General features: G+C 40.8%; 2 protein-coding genes across 2 annotated transcripts; both read left to right on the top strand.

The window, feature by feature from the left end:
• The first annotated feature begins 237 nt into the window (after window positions 1–237).
• PWP2 (PWP2 small subunit processome component) lies at window positions 238–14,380 on the top strand. The gene is made up of 21 exons (XM_010218745.2): window positions 238–255; window positions 338–450; window positions 1,083–1,177; window positions 1,518–1,617; window positions 2,044–2,187; window positions 2,616–2,751; window positions 3,300–3,529; window positions 4,483–4,626; window positions 5,187–5,257; window positions 5,670–5,806; window positions 6,859–7,007; window positions 7,670–7,817; window positions 8,691–8,841; window positions 9,124–9,304; window positions 10,232–10,379; window positions 11,428–11,536; window positions 12,060–12,125; window positions 12,477–12,695; window positions 13,097–13,247; window positions 13,485–13,559; window positions 13,780–14,380. Exons 1-21 carry the CDS (start codon window positions 238–240, stop codon window positions 13,934–13,936), a joined length of 2,742 nt encoding a protein of 913 aa, XP_010217047.2. The 3' UTR covers window positions 13,937–14,380.
• Window positions 14,381–15,488: 1,108 nt separating this feature from the next.
• GATD3 (glutamine amidotransferase class 1 domain containing 3) lies at window positions 15,489–20,600 on the top strand. Its single transcript, XM_088530651.1, has 7 exons — window positions 15,489–15,611; window positions 17,089–17,141; window positions 17,919–18,032; window positions 18,289–18,408; window positions 19,203–19,295; window positions 19,584–19,740; window positions 20,300–20,600. The coding sequence occupies exons 1-7, from the start codon at window positions 15,495–15,497 to the stop codon at window positions 20,426–20,428; spliced, it is 783 nt and encodes a 260-aa protein (XP_088386777.1). The 5' UTR covers window positions 15,489–15,494; the 3' UTR covers window positions 20,429–20,600.
• The last annotated feature ends 4,270 nt before the right edge of the window (window positions 20,601–24,870 follow it).

Raw genomic sequence — 24,870 nt, forward strand, 5'->3', positions numbered from 1 at the left:
GCGTCCTGTGCTTGGCCCTCAGCCCTCCTCGCGTGGCGCTGGCGCATCCCGTGGGACGCGGTGCCGCATCCCGTGGGACGCGGTGCCGCATCCCGTGGGACGAGGTGCCGCACGGAGGCCGCGCGCGTTGGCCCGGCCGCGCGCCGGGACGCGGCCGGCGGCGCATGCGCGCTGCCCGCCCGCCCGCCCCGGCGGAAGGGGCGGCGCGCGCGGCCCGCGTGGCGCAGCGGCGGCGCCATGAAGCTCGCGTACAGGGTGAGCGCCGGGCCGCTGTGCGGGGCCGCCCGCGCCGCCCCGCGCGCCCCTCACCGGCCCCTCTCTTCTCTCCCCCGCGCAGTTCTCCGGCCTGCTGGGCACCGTCTACCGCCGCGGGAACCTCTGCTTCACCCGCGATGGCAACGGCCTCGTCAGCCCCGTCGGCAACAGGATCTCCCTCTTCGACCTCAAGAAGTCAGTGAGCCCCGACGGCTGCCCGGCCGTCCCGCCGTGCCCTCCCGCGGAACCGTCCCGTCTGTTTTCGGCTGTGCTTCGGAGGGAGGAGCGGGGGCTGGCGTTTCCTGGGGCTCCTGGCCTTCCCAGAGCAGCCTCGGAGGTTTCAGGCCTAACCTAAAAGGCTGGATAGAGCCCCCCCTGCCAGGGTATTGCAGGGTGCTGCATTTTGTGTTCCTATTTCCCACATATTTGTGAGAGGAGCAATGTACGCGTGTGAAACAGCATTTTGGAAATATAAGGGAAAAATGGGTTGTGTTTAATCTGGTGGTGTAGTTTCCCTATATTCCTGTCTGGCTCGTACTGCATCTCATAAATGGGAGAATGTAGGTCCCTTGTCCCCCTGTCCCTAGAGGCAGGTGTTGTGACTGACTCCTGTTCTGCCGGGCTTGTCTCACATACGTGGTGTTTGCAGGGCTGCGTCAGTCGAGCGCTTTAATGCTGTCTTGGTGGTTGTACTCTTAAGTTGGTTCAGTGCATTAAGGTAGAAATCAAGTTATACCTTGCTGATGATTAAAAAAAAAAAAAAAAAAACGGTTGTTTGAACGATACCCCAGTACTCAGTTCATTTTATTTATCCCTCTTTCTTGCAGTAACAAGTGTGAAACGCTGCCGTTGGCTACACGGCACAACATCACGTGTGTGGGGCTCTCTCCAGATGGAAATTTTGCCATACTAATTGATGAAGGTATTTGCATTTTCTAACAGGCGAGGAAAAGAGGGGAAGAAAAAAAAAACCCTATGAAAGTCTGTTTTGTTGGGCACTCAACCTTAACACAAATTAAAAAACACTGTACTTTAAATTTGTTAGAGTCTTTGGAAAAGGTATCTTTCCTTACAGAAGCTGGCTTTCTAAAATGAGATTTGTAATTCTGATTATTTTTTTCTTCTCAATGCTAGTAAGCATGTTGCCTTGTAAAGTCTCTGAGAGAGTACTTTTTCTTAACAAAACTAAAAAGGTAAACTAGCTAGGGTTCTGCTTGGGCAGGAGAGCTGAATAATTTCAGTGCTTATTTCTTCCATTACAGAGGGAGCTGCTTTGCTCGTCAGTTTAATTGGTAAATCTGTGATACACCAGTTCCATTTCCATAAGCCAGTGCATAGCGTCTGCTTTTCCCCTGATGGCAAGTAAGTGGTGTGTGTGTGTTTCAGAACAAACCCATAGAAGTTACTCCATAAGATAGTTGTAATTAATCTAAAGACTGACTGATTAGGGAGTTATAATTGTTAATTCATAATTCAAGCTGGGTTAGAGCCAGTGTTTCTGTGAAGCTGAGGTGGGGAGAGGAGTAACAAAGCTTGGGAACCTGAACCTGGCTGAAAAGTTGCCTTTCATGGGTGTCCTCCACAGAGGAATTCTTAAAACTGAGCAGCTTTGCTGTACCTCCTAACTGTTCTTCCATATTCTTCACCGTGCTTAAGTAACACAAAAAAAACCCAAACATTTTAATGTTGCTTTATTACATTTCGTTACATTACTTCCTGAGCAATTCTTTGTTTCAGCAACTTTGAGTATAATTACGCTTCCCTCTCCTCTACTCCGCTGTTTGACAGGAAATTTGTGATTACAAAAGACAACATTGTTCTTATGTACCATGCTCCTGGAAGAAAAAGAGAGTTTAATGCATTTGTCCTGGACAAAACTTATTACGGTCCATACGATGAAACAACATGTATTGACTGGACTGATGATTCCAAGTGAGTTGTTAAACTAAAGCAGTACCTACCATTTCCCTTTGCTAATATTTTTGTATGTGTGATGATATATTGTGTTCTCTGTTCTATGGTTATTTTTCTAGCAGTAAAAATGCATTATTCACTTGTCATTGTCTTTTAAATTTAAAAATATTGTTAGACTAGAAAGTATGAAAATATACATTTTCCTTGAAAATGCCCCGTTATCTATAAAGCAACGTGTTTTTAGAGAGTCATCCGTGTTCGTGCTTTAAATATTTAATCTCATAGACCTCTGCTGGAGTTGCCATCTTTAGAACTCTATTGTGTCGTTTATTGTTAATTATTGTCTGTTAATGCGGAGACGCTGGTCGCCGCTTCCAGAATGTTCTCTGCTCAGTGACAAGTCTTGCAAATCCACGTTCTAATCCAACATGGCTTTTCTTTTACAGATGTTTTGCTGTAGGGAGCAAGGACATGTCAACCTGGGTGTTCGGAGCAGAGCGATGGGCAAACTTGATCTATTACTCGCTTGGAGGGCATAAAGATGCCATAGTAGCCTGTTTTTTTGAAGAGAACAGTCTAGATGTAAGTGTGTGATCATGCTATGTTCTTAAAATATTATAATAATATACTTGTAGCTGTGTTTTATATCTGTAGATAAGGATGCTGAGTTTCAGGTTACTATTTTGCTATTTTCCTAGAAATTAGAAAAAATATAGGTAATACCTCTTTTGACTCATATTTTGATCAAGAATCTGCAAATTTAGTTATAATGCCCATTTTTACTTGAATAGTTGAATATGTGAATGTTAAAGGGAGAGTAAATTATTTTCAGTTGCTTCAGAGAAAATGTTATCATTTTAAATGCTTACAAAAAAAGGTAGTTAACTGTAGCTCGCTACCAAATTGCCTTGCCTTTTCAGAAATTTTTTGAAGGCAGAGAGCAGTTGATGTGGAACAAATGAGTTAGTGTTTCAAATCAAAGCTTGTGGACTAAGTAAAATATCTCACCCTAATGGTAGCAGGCAGTCTGGCTACTGCTTCTACATTTGTATGTTCATTATATCAGGGCAGCAGATGATGAAGCAAAGGTACTGTATGGTCCCAGTAGCTTTGTGGGGTTTGTATTGCAGCTGTACACAATTAGCCAGGATGGGGCTCTCTGCGTGTGGCAGTGTGATACAGAGCTGGATGGTTTGAAGCCCATGCCCCCTAAAGGTGAAGCAAAGGAAAAGAAAGAAAAAGATGATGATGAAGATTGTTTTGAAGAACCTCGGTGTGAAGAAATTCATGGAAAAGACAATCCAAATGAAAAAGAGACCAAAGAGATCAGAGAGAAGGTTAAATATTCTCGTGTTGCAAAGTAAGTGATTTTATTTTTTCTAAAAACAAAAGTGAGATTTTATTATATTGGGCTCTTTTTCGATCTCTGTCACTCTTTCAATGTGGTATAAACCATTGCCCAGGTCCTAGTAATTCACCATAAATCTAATTATAAATGTTTTCAGTAGAAGCACCTGTTTGTCTCGCCTTGAATATACCAAAGGCAGTAACCTTCATCTTCAAAATAACTCAGTTTTGCCTTGAAGCTGTGAGTTCTTGCAGAAAGACCTTGGTTAACTTGGAGAGGTGACGGCAGCATTTGTTGAAGATATGTAACCAGCCTGTTAATATCGTATTTAAAGGTGCCTTTCTGCCAGGCCTCCCTATGTGTTCCCATCAAAGGGCGTGTGTCTCATAGACAGTAACTGGACTGGTATTCTGGACAGCCTACCCCTGCCCACGTTGGAATGAGCCTTCGTGAACATCCCTGCCAGAGTGTAAAGGAATTTGGAATACACAACATCTGGGCGATGTTCGGATGCTCTTCTGTTTGACCATCGTGCCGTGCTTAGCTGTTTAATTCCACTAAAAGCTGGAAATGTAGAGAAACTGAGAAAAACGTCAATGTCAGTAAATGACTCTAGTACTTCAATTATCTAATCTGCAAGAGAGCTTAAATATGCAGGGGTAGCCACTGTATTTTAAAGCCGGAGTTGCTGGTATCAGGTGACAAAAAACGTAATTCTTCTGAGTTTAACCTAAAGTGCCTTTCATTGCAAGGCACCAGGTGTTGCTTCTGATAGATTACACTGCTGTTACAGCTGTAAGCATTCAGGGAAGGGAAAAGAAAAGAACCATCTCTTTCCCTAACACTGTAAATTAACATATGTTCAGGAATTTCCAGAATTACTACCGTTTCACTTTAATGTAGTATGCTTTTGAAGTACTTGATTGTTTGGAAATGCTTCTTTCTTTCTTTTTTTTGATGCGCAGGCATTTTTTCAATAAAGAGGGTGATTTTAATAACCTGACATCTGCAGCTTATCACAAGAAAACACACCTTCTAGTCACAGGTTTTGCCTCTGGAATCTTCCACCTCCATGAACTTCCCGATTTCAATCTGATCCACTCCTTGAGGTGAGATGTTCTTTTCTGTTTGTTTTACTGGAGTTGGTTGGACAAGGGGAGAACGCAGCGTGTTTAGCAGTGAAGAATGAACATCAAAGTACAAACTTTTTTTTTTTTTTAATTGGTATAATATCATAATTGCATTTCTAGAAATAGGGATATTCTGATTCAAGAAAAAAGTAATCATTCGTAAATTTATATAATAAATGCCCCACAACTACATTCCATAGATTATTACAGAAAAATGAGGACTGAATAGGAACGCTTGATTATTTGCTGGCCATAGATTTCTTTGAAGCTTTGGACACTTTGGCAGTTTCCATACAGCAAATATAAATAATAGTGGGGGAAAAAAATGTGTGTATGTTCGTTTCTTTGGTGTTCTTGAGTATGAAAAAGGATAGAACTTTTTTGCTGCTCTAGGTTTTATAGAGCTATAGAAAGTCAGTAAAGTAATCAAAGATCTTTCTTGACCTGAGGAAACTGACTCCAGTTTCTAACATGTGAAAGCTTACTAGATGGGGTTTGAAAATGCAAGTTTATTTACTGAGTGATTCTTTTAATTCCAGCATTTCAGATCAACGGATATCTTCTATTTCTATCAATTGTACGGGTGACTGGATTGCCTTTGGATGTTCAGGTTTGTAAGTTGTTTGGTCTTTATTCCTGGGGAGGAAAAAAAAAAAAAAAAAAAAAAAAAAAAAAAAAACAGAAACGGTGGTGGTGTGCAAGCCTGAATTTTTCTTACTCCTCTTCTTTCCAAAAGTTAATGTTTTATTAAAACTTCATAGTCTGGTTGTATCTGAATAAAGTAAAGCATGTATCCCTAATGAATTTTCCCCTTACTTGATTCAGGGAAATACTTTTTTGATAAGGAGCAAAAGAAAAAGGAAATGATTACTCCAAAATCATATATGAAATCTGTAGCAAAATTGAATAAAGCCCATATTCTTTGAGTCTGACTCTATCTTTAGCGTAATAAATGATTATTTTTTTAGCTTGAAAAAATGAAGGATTCATAGTTTTGGTTAACTTGTCATCTGCATTTACAGGTCTGGGGCAGCTCCTGGTTTGGGAATGGCAAAGTGAGTCGTACGTGCTGAAGCAGCAAGGCCATTTCAACAGCATGGTGTCAGTAGCGTATTCCCCAGATGGACAGTACATAGTAACTGGAGGGGATGATGGCAAAGTAAGTGAGACGGCAGTGTGGAATAACGAGCGTAAGTCTTAAAAACATGGAAAACAGCTTGAATTTCAGTTCTATGTAGGGACCTCTATTATAGCAGCTGATGAGAATTTTTACTATCTTTTTTTTCTCTCCACTTGGTATCCCCTGCAAACTGCATCACTTAGGCTTTCTAGTAGATAATTTTTAATGATTGCAGCTTCAGTCACCATAAACGCAGAAAAATCCAAGTTCATTTGTGCTTATTTACATGTTTGTGGTGGTTCTGTGATATATCAGAGTGCATGAAGTTCAGTCACTGAAATTCAGCCCTTTTAGTAGTTGGTTTTAGCATGAAATTCCTATTAAGTTCTTTATAAAAGTGCACTTTCTAAACATTTTTTTCTGTTACATGCTATTGCAGAAGCTTGCTAATTAACAGAAAAATTAGCTTCTCATAGACTATTTGTCTTGAAGTAGTAGGTTAGGCAATACAGCTGCTGTTTTTATTCTGAAAGAAGATCTATTATAGAATAATACTGAGATTTCTTGGAATATAAGTATAATTAATATACAGTACCTTCTGACATGCAGATTTGATGGGAAAGAAAAAAGATGCGCTGTTTCATAGTTTTTTGCCATTCCAATTTAAAATTGGCCAAAACCCAGAATTGAAACTGTATCTCAGCCACAGACAATCCAAAGTCTGGGAGCTTGAGATGGCCACCAAGACCTGTAGTACTATAATTTTATGTGAAAATTGACAATGTTCCCTCCTCCCCCCCGCCCCCCCCCCAAAAAAAAAAAAAAAAAAAGATTTTCATGGTGTGTGTGTGTGTCTTTAGCGGTTTAATAACAGAATTTGGCTTTTTGCCTTGCTAGTACAAAATTCCTTCTCACCGATGGGACAGTGCTGTTTCAGAGCAATGCCGAAAACCTGGCTTTTGAATTTTGGAGCTGCAAACCCCTTGCGGAGTTTCAGGGCTAACTTTCCTTTACTACTCTCTCCTGCCTTAGCCATGCTTCCTAAATTTCCGGTGCAGATATTAAGAAGGCTTTTCCTGTGTGTGTCTCAGGTGAAAGTGTGGAACACGTCCAGCAGCTTCTGCTTTGTCACCTTCACGGAACATAGCAGCGGCGTCACCGCCGTAGCTTTCACTTCCAGCGGTTACGTCATTTTGAGCGCTTCCCTGGACGGAACGGTGCGGGCTTTTGATCTACACAGGTGACTCTTGTAACAAGCTTCTGTGTGATGTGTAGCTTTCTGCTTTCATCCCCTGAGATAACGCTGAACTGCTGGTTGCTGTTTTCAACAGCAGGTTGCATGAATGTGGGTCCTACTTGACTGTATAAATTAGGAACCCTATCATTGCAGCTAATTTCTTGTGAAAAAAAATTTGGAAGATTTTTTTCAGAGAAGCTGGAAATCCAGTAAGATCATTCGCTGGCTCTGTAATTCAAATTGGCAAAGGCACCTGTCTAATTTTCATAGCTTGCTGTAATGGTTGAACTACTATACTGCATGTGTGTGCAGAATTGGATATGTAAACCCCATATTATCTAAGAAATGGGCATGTAGTATGCAATAGGGGAAAAAAAAGGCTTGTGGGTTTGAATATTTTTGGCTTATTTCTGCAGAGTCAATATGTTTTCTAGTCTTGGACTCCCAATGAAGAGTTGTGTTATAAGCTCATGTAAAGTGAGCTTGAAGTTCCTGTGCCTTTTTCTGTTTTGTGTTAATTAAAACAAATGTCTCGCGTTATAAATTCATGTAGTTGATTTAAAAGCTGCTACAAGTAAAATACTTAAAATATCTGTTCTCACCTACCTAAATACTTTTTAAATGTATTTTTAAAATGTTTAAATATATTTTCACCTTTCCAATAGATACCGCAATTTCCGCACCTTTACTTCTCCACGGCCAACTCAGTTCTCTTGTTTAGCTGTGGACTCCAGTGGTGAGATCGTGTCAGCTGGTTCCCAGGATTCCTTTGAAATATTCATCTGGTCCATGCAGAGTGGGAGGCTGTTGGATGTAAGGACGTCATGAAGATAGGACGTACCTTTGGGATTAGTTGGAGGGTTTGAATACAATATTAAATGTTGCATTGCTATGCAAGAATTGGAGCTAAGCTGCTTTATTCACAGCATTTTTTGATTCATTATATGGGAGCTATCAAGCTCTTTCTAGCTGATGAACGATCACAAGTATTTCTGTGCTTCTCATGGGACAAAAAAGATAGTCTACTCCCATTATTGTTCAGTGATACTTTTTTTCTGTATTTTCTTCAGGAAATGAGGAAAGTTTAGGTGCAGTCATAAGATCATAGAGACTGTGCACAGTCTTGCTGCAGCAGAGTGGGGGAGTGCTTACTTTTGAACAGATTTTTATGATGGCAGGGTTTAGTTACTTTATGTCAATTATTCTGAGATGACTTGCAGCTCAGGGCTTAAAAATCTGTGTTTTACTACTAAAAACGGTGAATAAAAGTATTGAATTTTTCACTTGCAGGACATTCCTCATTCCCAGAGCAACGACTTGCTTCTTATCAGAGCAAGCCGAGGAACTGTTAAGAAAAAAATAATGCAGCATTCCTAAGTCTTAGTCTCTGAAGTTTGTTGTCAGGGGGGAAGACAGGTTTTTGGCGCAAGGTACTTAAGATGTGATGTCAGTCATGTGTGCACACGTAAGCAGGGTTTTGCCTTTGCAGCAGTAGCACTGAAGTGAACTGTTTTTTTAGGTTTTCTGAAAATAAAATTTGAGAATTGATGGTGTATGTTATTCTGCATATATAAAAGTAGACAAGTTAAGCAGGTTTCATTGTTGTATTTAGCTTTTGTTCAGTATCAAGTATATGAATTTCAGTTTATTTTACCTGATTCTGTGTTACCTTTTCTTGTTTGTTAGGTATTATCTGGTCATGAGGGCCCCATCAGCAGTTTGTCTTTTAACCCAGTGAAGTGTGTTCTAGCTAGTGCCTCCTGGGATAAGACTGTCAAGTTATGGGATATGTTAGACAGTTGGAGAACCAAGGAGACTCTGATGTTGAACTCAGATGGTAACCGTTTGTTATTTCATTCTGTGTTGAATATGTAAAAATAGACACGCTCCACTGTTTTTTTTGTTTTTTTTTTTTTTTTTTACAATATTTGATATACCCTTTTGATCAGATTTCCTTAGTAAAGCAAAAGTTGAGATTGTTCTTTATAATATTCAGTTTTTAGCACAAAAATCATTGTTATTGTTATGTATTAATAGTTGAGACAGAAGTGCTACAAAAATACAGGGTATTTTTTTAGAAAAGGATCTGACTGCATTTTTAATCATCTCTTCTCTGCAGTTCTTGTTGTTGCTTTCCGTCCTGATGGCAAAGAGCTTGCAGTTGCTTCTTTGAATGGACAGATAACGTTTTGGGATCATGAAAATGCAGTGCAAACTGGCTCAATTGAGGGAAGGCATGACCTCCAGATGGGAAGAAAGGAACTTGATAAAATAACAGCCAAACAGTCGGCCAAGGGAAAGTAAGTAAACTCGATAGCAGTGACAAGAGGATGCCACAGTTACTAATGCTTTTAAGATGTTGGGATTTTTTTGTTTTCTTTCTTTCTTTTTTTTTTTTTTTTTTTAACAGAAGGTTTTCAAAGTTACATCGGCCTATTTTGATTCTGATGCAGGATTTTTTTTAGGTACCTAACTTGATGTTTGATCAGACCCTTTTTGTCTTTTACTATGTTTCCTCACTGATCAGCATAATTTCAAGTGTTATTTTTCAGCAGTTACAACTTTGTGTTGCTGTCATGCAGTTAAGTTTCCCATATCAAGTAGTGTATTTCCTGAAAGAGATAGGACTTCAGTTTGTGTAGTGATTAGCATATAACTCCTAGCATGTAGAAAGTGGTTGTTTTTTAGAAAGGTAAATAAGCTCTGCATTGCTGTCTAGTATGAATGTGAAGTAATCTTAAAAGGGCAGCAGCTACGTGCTGTCAAATACTGTGAGGTAGAAATCTTTCATTCTTCTCCTTTCCTCAGATCACACACTCTCTTCCATACTACTGCCCCTCCAAACAAAAGGAAAAAGGGAAAGAATTATTCAAAAAAAATGTATTTCTTAGCGATCATCTGTCTCTTTAAAACATCGTATGACATTTTTTTCCTAGTTCTTCTGACCATCCTTAATTTTGTATAAGGTAGAGTTGAGAGCTCGTTCCCTAAGCTGTCACATGTAAGCAGAAGTGTGGAAGCACTTCAGATAAGTTTTTGAAAGTTCTGAAGTGTTTGAGAGTCACACTAAAGAAGTAGAAGTACTTGGTCATGGTAAAACTATTTTGTGTGTTAAATACATGTTACATAAACGAACAGCTCCATTTTTCCATGTCTTCACACTGTATTATGTCTGTTTTGAGCTCAGAGGTGGCACTGAAATTAACTGTTATTTTTTTTTCTCCTAGATCTTTTACTACTTTATGTTATTCGGCAGATGGTCAGTCTATTTTAGCAGGTGGATTGTCAAAATTTGTCTGTATATATAACATCAAAGAACAGATTCTTATGAAAAAATATGAAATCTCATGCAACTTTTCATTAGATGCAATGGAGGTATGTCAGCACATGGATCGGTTTTGTTTTGTTTCTTTTTTTTTTTTCCTAAAGACCTTGGTTCTGTATAGCATCTTGTTTAAGTGGAATTTGTGAATATTTTGTTAAGTGTGGGTTCATTTTTCTTAGTATTGGGCAGGACAGCTGTAAGAGAAAAGTATTTCTCAGAAAATAAAGTCTGCTGGGTTACAATGTGCTTGTCTTGGATGTGCAGAAGTCTTAAGCCTGATTAAGTCAGCAGTTGACTGAAGTTAATGAGATGATAATACAATTTAAATGGCCGATATTTTCACCTAAGCTAATTTTCCCTGCATTTCAGTTGATTGCTAGCAGAGAAATGCAGAATTTTAGAGTGGGCACAGGAGAGCATCACTGATCTGTTACAAATTCAGTGCCTCCCTGAATATCACCAAATGCAAAACTGTGAAGTTCCTTTAAAAGTGAAATGGATGCTGAAAAGGAGTTAAGAAATCGTATTAACTTTTTTTCCATTTCCTTACCTTGAAGATTAATGATTACCCTAGTGCTTTGGTGTTCATTTTGGGCTGTGTTTGGTGGTGGTTCCGAGTAAGTTTCTTTGACAGCGGTGAGGCAGGCCTGTTCTAGTGCTGCCCTCTGTTGTGCTAGTGTAGTTCAACATACAGCCTACAGGGTTAAAAGAAAAGAAAGAGAGAGAAAAAAAAAAAGGTCTTTTGTGTAGCTGCCTGGCTAGACAGTGGTCAGGGCTGAAGGAAGGAAGGAGTAAGAGCTCACCTGAGGAAACGGGGCCTGTATTGGCCAGAGCAGTGTGATACTGTAAAGCCCCAGTTGGAACTGCTTTGTGTTATTCTGAGGCCATAAGAGGTAAGTATTCTTGATTCTGATCAGTGTTTGAACACTGTTGCCTGATGTTGTGAAATAGTTGGTTTTCTCTGCAAATTATGAAGAATTTTTGGGAGAAAGTTAAAAGAAATAATCACTTGATCATGTAGTGGCTGTGTTAGAGAATTTTAACTTAGTCCAGGTATTTGACAAGAGATTCAATGTAGTGAATGGGATGTGTTTCTAGGAGTACCTAGATCGAAGAAAAATGACTGAGTTTGGCAGCATGGCTCTGATTGATGAAGGCACCGGCGATGAAGATGGTGTTGCTATTCCTCTTCCTGGAGTAAAGAGAGGTAAGTCTCAATGATAAGTAGATGACTTTGGATTTTGCTTTCTTGTTTCTAATTTTATGTAAATCAAAACCTCAGACCTAAAGTAGATATCAGATATGGAGAGTTTGAATTGTCCAGCACAGTTTTCTAGCTATGATTACTCAATGTTCTGTTGCCACAGTGACCTGTTTCAAAAGTGGTAAGTGCATATGAGGATAGATTGTTTTGTGTAGAAGCAGCAATGGAAAACAGAAGGCCTCCTGATCTGTGGAATCTGAGACCCAGGAGACCTGAATTTGTTTTCCAGTTCCTTGCTTTGACTTTGATCTCTCCTATGATAGCGAGCAAATTTCAGTCCAGTCGCTTCATTTAGTTTTTTAACTCTAAAATATCTTGGGCAAGGACTGTATGGTCTTTAACTGCACTGGGTTTTGGCCTATTCTTCATTATTTCTCAGCATTAGAATGATAGCGTAGTTACAGTTGTTAGCCAGACTGTGAACATTTGGTGTATGTAAAAATTCACTTCTGGATTTTTCTTGCAGGTGACATGAGTGCTCGACACTTCAAACCAGAAATAAGAGTGAGTTGCCTGCAATTCTCTCCTACAGGTGAGTATTGACATGGAATTCGGATTTTTTTTTTTCTTTCACATACTACAAAAGAACAGAGCAATGAAGGAATAATAGCAAAGTACCTTGGAGATGGCTTTTCCAGGTGTTACTGGGTGCTGCTAGGTCTGTTCTGCTGCATGGTGGACATGTAGATAGTTTTAAGTGTACATTACTTTCGGCTGGTATTTTTCACCAGCATTTTATCATTAGTAACAGGCCCATCACTAACATGTGGTTTTCTGTTTCCCATGTTGTGCAAGCAATTAAGGTTCATCTGTTTATCCTGACTCTTGTGCTTCCATCCTAGAAGGACAGTTGTGTTCTTACCCACTCTTATTTCCCTCCTAGGCCGAAGCTGGGCAGCCACCACCACGGAAGGCCTGCTCATCTATTCACTAGACTCCGGGCTGATGTTTGATCCCTTTGAGCTAGATGTTGATGTCACACCCAGCAATATCCGCAAAATGCTGCATCAGAAGGAATACACTGTGGCTATCGTCATGGCTTTCAAGCTGAACGAAAAGAAATTAATTCAGGAGGTCATAGAGACCATACCTAGCAATGAAGGTAGCTGCGAAGCTTGTCTGACCTAATCGTAAGCTAAATAAGTTGAAGCCTAAAGGGCAGAGGTATTTAGCACTTTATTGCTGCTTGTTTTTCTTTTTCTTTTTTTTTTTTTTCTTCAAGACTTGAAGCTTTTTATTTATTGTGATCTAGTTAAAGAAGGGGTGTGTTTATCAGTTTATGACAAATGCAAACTGTTTAACTTCTGTGTTAAAAGGAAGAAAACTCTTCCTTAAATAGAGTAGCTATTGGAAAGCTGAAATCGGAAAGATTTGTTTCGTCCTGTGCCCTTATCTGAAGTATTATGCTTCAAATAGTTGCCATTCTCCTTCCCAATATGTGTTCCTAGGCAATCTTTCATATTGTTCAGTTCCATATTAATGTCTTTGCATTTTTTCCCACAGTTGATGTTATATGTTCCGCACTCCCAGATCTGTATGTGGAGAAGTTACTGGAGTTCCTGGCCTCTGCCTTTGAGACATCTTGTCACTTAGAGTTCTATCTTATTTGGGCTCATAAATTGCTCATGCTACATGGACAGAAACTAAAAACAAGGTGAGCTCTTGTGGAAGTCGAACTGCTGGCAGGCATTTGGAAATGCATTGTCAGCAAGGGGCTTTTCGTACGTGATACAATTAAAACTCAGTAGCCTTTTGTTTGGTATCATCTTAAAATGTTCATATTTAGAGTTTAACATTTATATTTTTTTTTTATTTTGAGAGTGCAGAAAAACTCTAGGCTTTCACATGTGCAGTTTGCAATGTAATTTATAGTAAATTTTCTTCATTCAAGGTCAGAAAAGCTGCTCCCTGTGCTCCAGTTTCTTCAGAAGAGCATCCAACGTCACTTTGATGATGTTTCCAAACTGTATGTATAGTCATACATAGGAAGTTCAAACCATAGTCCTTCATTTAAGGGTGGAGTAGTTTGGGAGCTGGTTGGGAGTGTAACATTAGAGATTTGAAAATGGCCTTCTGTAAGAAGGCTTTTATTTTAAGAAAAAAAATATTTTTTTACTTCTACTTCTTTGGAGAAAAGTAGAATTTTGGGGGGAGAAAAATTGAATCCTATTTCTTATTTTTTGCAGCTGTGAATGGAATATCTACAATATTAAATATGCTTTAGCCATTTCGCAACAGCGAGGCATGAAACGTCTGGCAGACACATCAGAAGAGGAAGGAAACATGGATTCTGACAGTGATTATGTTATGCAAGACATTAATAAGGAAAGTTTTAGTTCCTAGTCTTCACGAGAAGAAGAAAACTTAAGAGAAAAGATTTTTATGCAGTGGTATTCACTGAGACTGAATGGCTCTTATAGAGGCATAATTTCACTCTCTTTAACAGCATGGACGGTGTTACTTGCAAGTTACAGAGGTTGGTTAAATTTAGGATGGACAAAGTGCTGTCTATAGTATGCTGTGAAATCCAGTGAAGTTCCAGTAATTAGGATGAATAACATACCTGTACCAACAAATATGGGAACAAAGTTACTGTGCTGTAGAAATTCTCCAGGGATTGATTTAATAATCTGAGATAATGTTCTAAATATTTGTTTGTAAACTGCCAACTCAATAATGTAACCTAAACTGTAAGTGGGGGGAATGTGTTACAGATGTTTATCATTCCTTCAAGAAAGCTTGCTTTTGTTTTTTTAGATGTTGTTCATTAAAATAACAAAATCTGAATTTCTTCCTTCTTTGCTTTTGTTGGATCGGCATGGGAGTTGGGCAATACTGACACTGAGGTCCTGAGTACAAAAAAGAAAAAAAATGCTTGGAGTGTTTCCAAGCTGCATCTTGAAGAGGCTTTGCAAATACTAACACTGAGCCAATGGTGGGGCGGGTTTGTTTCGTTCAAGTGCTCGACTCTTTATTTAAAGAGAGGGGAGAGGGCATTGCTGAAAACTGCTTCGGGGGAAAAAATGCCTCCAAAACACGCAGCAGACACATGCAGGCAGTTTATAGGAGTTCAGAATATAAAGATACTCTTGCTACTTAAAATGAATACAACATAGCATTTTTTTCTCAGGGTAACATTTAACAAGTGCCTTCAACTGTGGGCAGCCTCTGCTAAGTGTCATGGTCACAGCTGTGGTTCAGTGTGTCGGACAGCAAAGGGGTGAAGGATAGTGGGGCTGGAGAGGTACTTGCAGAAGTGCCCTGTGTTCAAAGAACCACAGAACCGGTGAGGTTGGAAGGGACCTCTAGAGATCATCCAGTCCAACCCCTCTGCTCCAGCAGGGACACCTAGAGCATGTGGCACAGGGTGGCATCCAGGGGGCTTTGGAAGATCTCTGGAGAAAGAGACTCCACCTGGTGCTGGGTTAGGTTTTGGCATCGCTTCGTGTTCCCTGCCTCCTCCCTGCCACCGTGGGAGGCATAAGTGGCAGCAGGGAAATGTCTGACTAGGGCAAAAAAAGGAGGAGAGAAAATCTGTATCAGAGTGCTTCTAAGACTCCGAAATGCCTAACCTGGCAGCCATACTAATGCATGTGTTACTCCGTAATCCCTTTTACCGTTCTTATTGTGCTTTTATTCTTGTTGTGCTCTTCAAGAAATAGAATCATGGAATCATTATGGTCGGAAAAGACCTTCACGATCATCGAGTCCAGCCCTAACCCCATCCCTACCAGGCCTGCTAAACCGTGTCCCTCCGCGCCTCATCGCGCGCTCCTTGAGCACTGCCGGGGCCGAAACAGCGTCGCGTAGCCCCTCCCGGCCTCTGGGGGCGCCGCCGCTTCCCGCCGCGCTGTGCCGTGCCGTGCCGCGCCGTGCCGTGCCGTGCCGTGCCGAGGGGGACATGCTGGCGGCCTGCGCGCCGGCCCTGCGCGCCGCGCTGCGCCGCGGAGCGCCCGCGGGCGGCCTGGCCGCGCTGCACGGCTCGCCCGCGCACCGCGGCCCTGCCCGCGTCGCCGTGGTGAGTAACGGCCGCCATGAGCCGGCCGCGGCGCCCGGGGCGGGCCGCGCCGCGTCTCCCAAATAGCGATCTAACTTCATTTATATTTTATTTATTCCGTTTTTATTATTTGTATCTTGGGGCTTTTTGTTGTTATTGTTTGTTTTATGGTCTCCGCGCTGCTGCCCGGCGTGAGGGAAGGTCAGGAGCCTCGTGGGGGCGGGTAACTTTGGGGTAGAAAGGGCAGAAGTGGGAAATGGGCCAGAGGTGGCTGCGCTGAGCCGGGAGGTGCCTCCTCGCGGTCGATTCGGTCCAAATTACATGGGAATAAAATAAAAATAAAATGAAATAAAATAAAACAAACTCCTGGTTAAGTATTTTTTTCTCTCTCTGGGTTGAGCCTGCTGAGTTAGAAGTGTTTTTTATTCGTGGCAGCAGGTGCGGGGAAATAGTTCCTGCAGAACTTGTATTGAAACACACTATTCCAAGCAAGGGCAGGAGCGCGTATGGAAGTGCGTCTGGCTTAATTTGATCAGGTGACTGTGGGGTGTTGGGCCTGTGGTAGCGGAGGACGGGGTGTTGTGGTCTAAAAGCCCCTTCCAGTTCCACCTTTCCAAAAGACAGTTTCGGTTGTGCCTGTTTATGTGCCTGCTATTTAAAGCTTGTTAAGCTTCTAAAAACAGACAAAACCAGGTGGAGAGAGAATAGAGTTAAAATGGAGGGACTCTTCAATGGGAGTTTCTAACCGCACCACAAGATTTTTTGGGGGGAGTTGGTTTTGCTCTCGCAAACACTTTTGCCTGTTTTTTTTTTAATGTTTTATATCTTTTCTACTGTTTTATGAAAGACTCCCTCCAGACTCAAAATGGATAGCTGATTGTGTTGGGTGTTTTATTCTCCTGTGTGTATAAGCAAACTGACGTTGAAAATTTGAAAGCATTATTATTGTGGTAATAAGGGAAAATATGGCCAATGTAGCATGGTCGGATTATGAACATTAATTTAGTTATTGATCTGTGATATGGATCCTCAGACAGAAAGTCAGCAGTAGCTAAAATAGCATTATCATGCTTCATAAATATCATAAATAGAACCGCAAAGCACATTTTTATCCCACTCTTGTTTGCTGTATGTGCAGATGAGAATGTATTTGCACAAGGATAAGGAATTCTTATAGCTGCGTCCCACCCAGAATGACCCATTGCATGCATAATAAAAGCACACCTAAGGCTATCTTGTCAACTTAGCAAATCTGAAGAACAAATATGAGACCTGTGTGTGGCAGGTAACTATAAATAGAATTTACTTGTTGTCCAGTATGTCAAACATCAGGGCTAATGGCTTGATATTTACTGACACGATAAAGACCTTGTTAAACCTTGTTTCTAAGGCTGTAGTTTTTTTTTTTTTTTTTTTTTTTGGTTAATCTCACAAGGTTGGTGAAAGATTGTGTAGGAATTTTTGTATCAACTGAAATCATTTTGATTTCTTACTGCAGGTCCTGTCCGGTTGTGGTGTCTACGATGGCACAGAAATTCATGAGGCCTCAGCGTAAGTTGCTTTATGTAACTGTCGCCTCCAAAAATACCTGCTTTATTATTAGAATGCTGTGAATTCAATTCCTCTTCCTATGAGCTGTCAAAATTGCCCTGGAGGATTTGTGATAGTTTTTCTTCATCGGCCCATGAAGCTTCAGAGCTTTCTCGTAGCACCACGAGAAACCAGGCTGCCTGTGGCTGTCCAAGATCACACGCTCTTCCTGTGTAAGGCCAGAACAGTAAGTTTGAGAGACTTCCACACGAACAGCAGTTCAGTTTTCTAGAAACAAGCTCAGGCAAGATAAGGAGAGTTATAATCCCCTTAAACTGTCATTCTTGGGCCTATATTGAATGAAAGATTTGTTAATATTCAAGCTGAGTTATTAGTTCAGTTCAATTCTTATTATGCATGTCTAAAAGATGTTTGACCTAGATCCAGGTTAAATATTCACCTAGGTGTGCTGATTGTGTGACTCTTCTCTAAGCTCGAGATCTTGCACTTAAAAAGAAATGTATTCATTGTTCCCTTTGTGAGAGCAGTGAAAAAAGTTGTTACTAGCTTGTCTGTCACTAGCTTGTCTGTTCCTACCTTCAGATTTACTTTTTTTTTTTTTCTCTCTGAACTCTGTTGTTTTATAAAGGAGTGATTTTACTGCTAGGTCCCCAGTACGCTGTGGTAGCAGCTGGAGCGTTTTTTTCCCCTCTTTCAAGATCTCTTTCAAGATCTGGTGGTGACTTTGCAAAGCCTCTTCTCCACTGTTCTCAGCACGTTTCCTCCCCGGTTTTGTAGCGTGCTGGTGCACCTTAGCCGTGGGGGAGCCGAGGTTCACATGTACGCTCCAGATGTGCCGCAGATGCACGTCGTTGATCACAGCAAAGGGCAGCCAGCTGAAGCCGAGTCAAGGTAAGAGCTGGGCTCAGCCTCTTCTGTCACTCCTGGCTCTCCCTTTCCTACAAGCTGGGCGTTCTTCAGACGTAGCACCCTCTACCTGAACTTGCAGCACTTGCTGGCTGGTTTTAACAGCTTTATGCCAGCTGGCGTTCTGTTGGAAAGAAAAGCCTAAAGGCATTATCTGGAGATTGTTATGTGCTCTCTTTTTTATGCTCTGTTGTGCACAAATGCTTCATTGGTCTCATTTTTAAATTTCTGTTTCTTCAAGGAATGTTTTAGTGGAATCTGCACGGATTGCTCGTGGCAAGATCACAAGCCTGGCTAAACTTACCACAACAGACCATGATGCTGTGATATTTCCTGGTGGATTTGGAGCTGCTAAAAACTTGTGAGTGCAAGTAAATAATACACTCCCTCCTTAAAACTTGCGCAATAAAAACAGCGAGCAGTAAATGGTTTTCTCTAGCATATTTAACCCTATCTAATGTACTAAGGAAATCTCCCTTCAAAGTGTTGGAATTAAGTGCTGTTCATTGTGGTTTCCTGTTCTATTTCCTATTGGCATTGAAATTTTCCCCAATAATGTTAGAGTTCTAGAGTTTAGAAAATCCATAAAAAGTCATCTCTCCCCTATACTACTGTGGTGTTTTTGGGGGTCCTGAGGAATGCAGAGGTAAAACTTCCTAAATTTTGGATGTTCCTATATTTTCCTTCTGTTTCTTCATGTCCAAAGTGTCTGGCTACCAAAAGGCCTGCCTTGCTTTAGTAACAGTAGAACAATGACTGGCTCAAAAAAACAAAATAAAAAATCCTATGTTAGTCAAGTGGGAATCTCGTGTTAACCTTCAGATTACCTTATTACTGATTGTCATTTTGTTGACTTTGAAAAGCTTTTTCTCTTTGTATGTTTTTGTTCCCAGATAACATTGCCGTTGTGCTTTTCAGTAGCCTTACCAAGCTGATTTGATAATGCTTATTTTACGTGTTTATCTTAAGTAAGGAGCTTTCTGACAGACCAGAGCCTTAGCAAAAAGTCACTTTGGCATAGGTAGTGTTGGTCTCCTGCAGCATTTTTCAGTCACCTCGTTGAAGCTGCTGTGTTTGTGCTGACCTTTGAGAGCTAATCTCATGTCCGTCTGCACATTTATACTGAGATACATATAAAGCTTCTTGTTGTGGCAGATCCACCTTTGCTGTCGATGGGAAGGACTGCAAGGTGAATAGAGAAGTTGAACGTGTCCTGAAAGACTTCCACAAAGCAGGCAAACCTATTGGGTATGTATGTTAGTTATAGAGGGGGTTTTAATTGATAGTGGAATCTGGGGACAAAGTATGTTATGTGGAAAGGTACCTCTGCTAGTGTTGGAACAAGAGAAGATATATTCTGTGTGTGTGTGTTGGTGTTTGTGAAAGAAGAAGCCAAGAACATGTTGAGCAGGAATTGCCTTTTGGTGTCTTTCAAATTTGTAAGAGCGAATTTGTAAGAACTGAATTCTTTCAGTTCTGACTAAGTGTTGAAAGAGTGCCGTCATGGATCTCTGTATAATTCCTTCTTTTTTGCAGTCTTTGCTGCATTTCACCAGTGCTGGCAGCAAAGGTTCTCACTGGTGCTGAAGTAACTGTGGGGCATGAAGAAGAGGAAGGTGGCAAGTGGCCTTATGCTGGAACTGCAGGAGCCATTAAAGAAATGGGAGGAAAGCACTGCGTCAAAGAAGTAACCATATCCTTTCCTATAAACTTCCACGATTTAGTACTGTGTCCACAGTAGCACTGCAGTAGTAAATACATACAGGACCTGTGCTTTTCCCTTAGTGTCTAGTGGGAATGTGCAGTGTATGGAGCATGCTGCAGGCTGCATGGTGAGGCCACGCTGCTTCCCTGACGCGGCTGCGTAGTTAGGAGCAGTGCTTGGTGGTTTCGGTAGGGCTGCCTTGGACACCGGGAAATGCTGGGTGAATTTGCACCTAAAACTGATACCTGTGATCAGAAAACCAGTATGCAGAGTATTTGCTTACTAGCAGAAAATTCCCCAAGTTTTCTTGTGTTTCTAAATGATGCTATTCCCACAGATTGCTCCTGCAGTCTTTTTATTTCTGGCAAAATAAATTTTAGTATTTCAGGTTGTTAGTTGCAGCTGTCTTTGTAGTTGGACAGTAATATATTTGGAGGTGCTTATTTAAGGGATAATAGAACTGTAAGGTTTTTGTCAGGGGCAGTTTATGTTGCACATATCGTCTGCACGTGATGCATAGACGGTGTTTTCCTTAACTCTCTCTTACGAAGCTCACGTGGATGCAAAGAACAAGGTGGTAACTACCCCAGCATTCATGTGTGAAACGGAATTGCATAATATCTTTGATGGCATTGGGGCCATGGTGAAGAATGTGCTGAAGTTAACTGGCAAGTAAAGCGGCTGTTCTTAAAAGAAAAGCGATAGACATGTTTAAATTTAGGGTATAGTATCAAAGAAAAAGAATGGACCAATGGAGACATTTTCACCTGCTTTTCCTGTTCACACTCTAATAAGCGCTGATGCAAAGCTGGTTGATCCCCAGCTGTGGGGATTTCCAAGACTTTTCCAAGAGAGGACCTGCAGAACAGCGCACTGATGGTGAGCGATGCAGAGCATTTCCTTGACCTTTTCAGATGGAGAGAGCTCTGTGGACGTGTCCAGAAGCTGTCCTCACACGGCACCAGTGCCAAATCATTTCCGTGAGGGCAGAGAAGGACCAGAGGCCTTTCCAGAGCTGAGGGCAGACGCATTGTAGGGACAGAGCACACGCAGTGGCGGTGCATGTGTTGGGCTAAGGATGGAAAGGCAATGGTGTGTGCTTCATGATTTAGGTATTTGGGCCCCGGTCTGTGAACTAAAAGTCACAGTTAACTGTGGTGTAGCCAAGGGAACAGACCTCTTCCACATCCTAACGTTGCCTCAGCTTTACTTAAAACATCCGTGTTCTGTTTTTCCATTTTAAAGAACCCCTTTGCAGAGTGGTGCCATTCTGAATAACATGAGCAGGATACACCTTATCTGTCACAAGAGCAGCACTTTGAAAAATCCATTGGCCCATTACAGCTAAGAAAAGGTCTTGAAAGAAAAAGATAATCCGCTGATGTGACGCACATATTTCTTAGGATCATGTCCCAGTTAAGGTAGTTGCATGTTTGGCAGTGGACAAGAAACAAATCTCAACTTATCCTCACTTTCTCACTTTAGGGTAATAAAGCTTTCTCCAAAGAAATACTGAATGTCTGGAAAAATGATGTATAAATAAATTAATTCTTGCCTTTATCCCATCCTTGTTGCTTCATTTGTGTTTGATAGATGCCCCTGATAATTCATGCTGGTTGATACATTCTAACGTTTTCAGGACTCTCTCTTTTCACTTCATCTTTCTTTTTCTGATGCTTTTCAGTTCTCATCCCCTTCAAAGAATTTTTCCTTCATCAAATCCATCTCATCTTTCTTCCTTCTCCAAGCTGTTACCTTTCTATTCAGCAGGCAGCAGTATTTCTCAAATTAAAAATAATTAAATTGGTTCTCCTTGTGCATCTTTTTGAAAGATGGGCTAGTAAGCCAAATATCTTGCCCTGAGTTGCCTAAACCACCACAGTTTAAACCATATGCAGAAAAACAGGTTTTGAGGTGTCAAATCTGTTGCTCATGTGTTCATTGGAAGGTTGTGGTATGAACTGGGAGAATTTGGGTTTCTTCTTGCCAGCCTATGCTCTCTTGGAACTTGGTTACTGCATGAAATACAGATGTATTAAAAATAATATAGTTATTTTTTCATCACTCCTGCTTCCACTGGTAATAAAGCTCACCTACTTCTGAGGTGGCTACTGAACTACTCTCTACTCATTATACAAAATACTATATTGAAGTTCATGCTACTTTACAGATGCTAAAGGGAGCCCATATTCTTAAGGACATTCTCATGTTTCAAAAATTAAATGTATCAGCCTCGGATTGGCCTGAAATACTGTCAATGCTGGTTACAGCTGGAGGCTCACTAGGGGGGTTGGAAACAGTTTAATGCATGTTCATGGAAGTGTTTTTGTTTCTGGAGCCTCTTAACAAATCATTTGTTTTTGTCACTAAAACTATATATATATATGTTTATCTGTTGGGAGTCAAGAGTGGACACTTTTATTTGAGAACTGCATAGAGATCCTGGCTAGCAAGCATCCTGGCCTGCGCAGATCACAAACTCGAGTGTGATTATAAAATCCTGCACGTAAAACAAATAATCGTGGTGGCAGACATGGAGCTTAAAGTGGACGCTGGACATACTCTAAAACAGTGAGTTTGTGTTTGGGTAATAAATAGCAAGGAACAAATAGAAGTAAAGCACTCTATGTAAGTAAGTGCAGATAAGGACTTTCTTTGATGAGATTTGTACTAAAAGGGATAGTTGTGGTATGAGTTTTACATGGCTAATATAGGCATGGGAGAGATCTCAATATCATAGCAAATATTCAGATCTTGTTTGAATCAAGCAGAAGAACTTCAGTATCATGTGCATAGAATATAATGACATTTTTAAATGCTTCTGTCTTCCTTACATCTGCAGGCCTTCTAAAAGAAACGTGGTAGCATCAGGAATTTCCACAAACAGAGATGGAATTGAAATCCCTGGAGAAGAGCAGCTATGTTACCAGTAACGTTATCTGCCTCAAGAGTGCTCTAAGCGGAGCTGAACTCACATGTCCCTTTCTGTCCCTTCCCCTCAGGGACTGAGAGTTCACATCTTCTCACTGGCTCCCTTCACCCCGGCAAGGCTGTAGGCAGTGTTAAAGTTTTACTCTTTTCTTGCTTAGATTAAGGTGTCCTGAGAAAAAGAGAAGATCTTTTTGCTACTGTCATGCCATGACCAATTTTTGCAACTTGGCAGGAAGGTTCTCCAGATGTTGCCTCTTTTTACAGTGCTCTGAGATTCTTTTTTGAATCTGGATAGCCAAATAAGGAAACTACTAACAGCCCAATGAGCCCCTTTCCAAGCTGATGCAATGTTGGGCATGATAATCCCTGTCTCAGTGGACAGGGATTCCAGGTTGGAATATCCCACTGTCTTATGCCTACGATCAAGTAAACAAGTTGAAAAGCTCACCTGGTTTGGCAGGATAGCTAAATTACAGCTAAATAAGATGAGATACTTTCCTCTTGCATGGTAGTCTCAGTATTGATGACCATTTCAAGGTTAGTACTGTGAGTTTCAACTGAAGTGCCCAAGGAACCAGCTACCTGCTCAGTGCCTGACATTTTTCAAGGTGGTTTGTAAAAAAAATGAGCTACCCAAACAGCGTCCGTGCTGGGAGCTGCGTCTGGTGGGGACAGGACACTGCTGAGTAGCAGGAGAGCCAGACACAAAATACTAGTTTCAGCAATAATCACCTTTTAGAGCATTTTTCTACCTTTTTATTGCCATTGAGAGTTAATTTTTTTAAGGGAAAGAGAAACATGCACCAGAATTAACCTTTTTAAAAATGATTTTTATTTATTTTGTGCAAGCTGTTATAATTCCACAGTGATGTGCTGAACACAGATCTTCAAAACACAAGATTTTTTAAGGTTTTCTATTAATAGAAGATAATGGATCTTTGGTGACAGGTCTGAGACCATCTTCTTGGCTTTCAGATGATGTAAATTTGTAGGGAAATTCCATGCTTCTATAGAGATTAATAGAAACATTTTTCTGCCAAGCGTGGTTTTTCCCTTCTTTTTTGATGGCTGTTTGGAGCTCCTAAGGGGTTTGCTAGTTTCAACCAAGTGGACAGAAATTTATGATTAGTGTGTTTTGTTAAATGCCGTCAGAAATAAGAAGTGAAAGACTTTGCATATTCTTTGAGCCTCCATGAGGAGGCACGTTGCATTTGCCTTATGTACCCTATGTTTTCTGGCCTGCAGAAAGCATTAAAGGGCTTTATCCTACTGAAATGGGGTGGTCCCCAAACGAGCTTCTGCAGCTGGTTTTCTAGTGATGGCAGGAGGCTAATTTTGGCAGGGGAGAGATAACTTTTACCAAGTGTGTTTCTGCCCAATCCATTTTGCCCTCACTGAAGAGACAGGCAAGAAGCGTTTTACAAAATGTTTTTTTTCCCACAGAATGTTGCAGTGTCTTGTTTCATAAAAAAAAAAAAGACATGAATCCTTTTTCTCTTGTAAAAGCAGAAATGAGGATTGTGATTTTCATGTGTTCCTCAACACGAGTTCTGTTGCACAAAAAGACAATCTTTCGAATGAACCAAGTGCCAGCAGGGGGCACTTTGTGAGCAATATTTGGAGGTTTTCAAGCCCTCTTCAGGCACCCTGTCCCAGCTCTTGTTTTATGTGTGACATTATGGTGCCGTTTGGGGCACGCAGAGAAAAATCAAGGAGGTCTTGCTTCCTACTGGTTTAGCAAAAATAAACTGAAGTTCAGTGTTGTCCTAATGAATGTGCTTGTCCAGCCCTCTTGCAGAGGCTCATTTCTTCAGCATTCTGACCTCCTCCTCATCTCCATGAAAGGACAGTATAAAAACATGAAGCTTCCTATGATACAGTTATCCAAAATTATATACGAAAGCTTCTTGTGATATAATTATCACAGGAAAATGAAGGAAAATGTAATATACAGCCATAAAATTATACAATGCTTTTTTTTCCTTTTTTTCCACCAGTAGTGCCATCATGGTTGAGATCACCTAGTATGAGATTTGTAGATAGAGACTTTTACCAGACCAGCCAATAACTCTGAATGAAAATGAACTTCTTCTAGGGTTTATGTTCTTACAAGCTAGCAGTTTATCTGTGTATGTGGTTGTGTTTCCATATGTATTTTAAAATTTTTATTCTTTGAGAGTGGTGGTT

Source organism: Tinamus guttatus, unplaced genomic scaffold (genome assembly GCF_059628265.1).
Source record: "Tinamus guttatus ecotype Peru unplaced genomic scaffold, ASM5962826v1 Tinamus_guttatus_pri_ptg000384l, whole genome shotgun sequence".
Lineage (NCBI taxonomy): Eukaryota > Metazoa > Chordata > Aves > Tinamiformes > Tinamidae > Tinamus > Tinamus guttatus.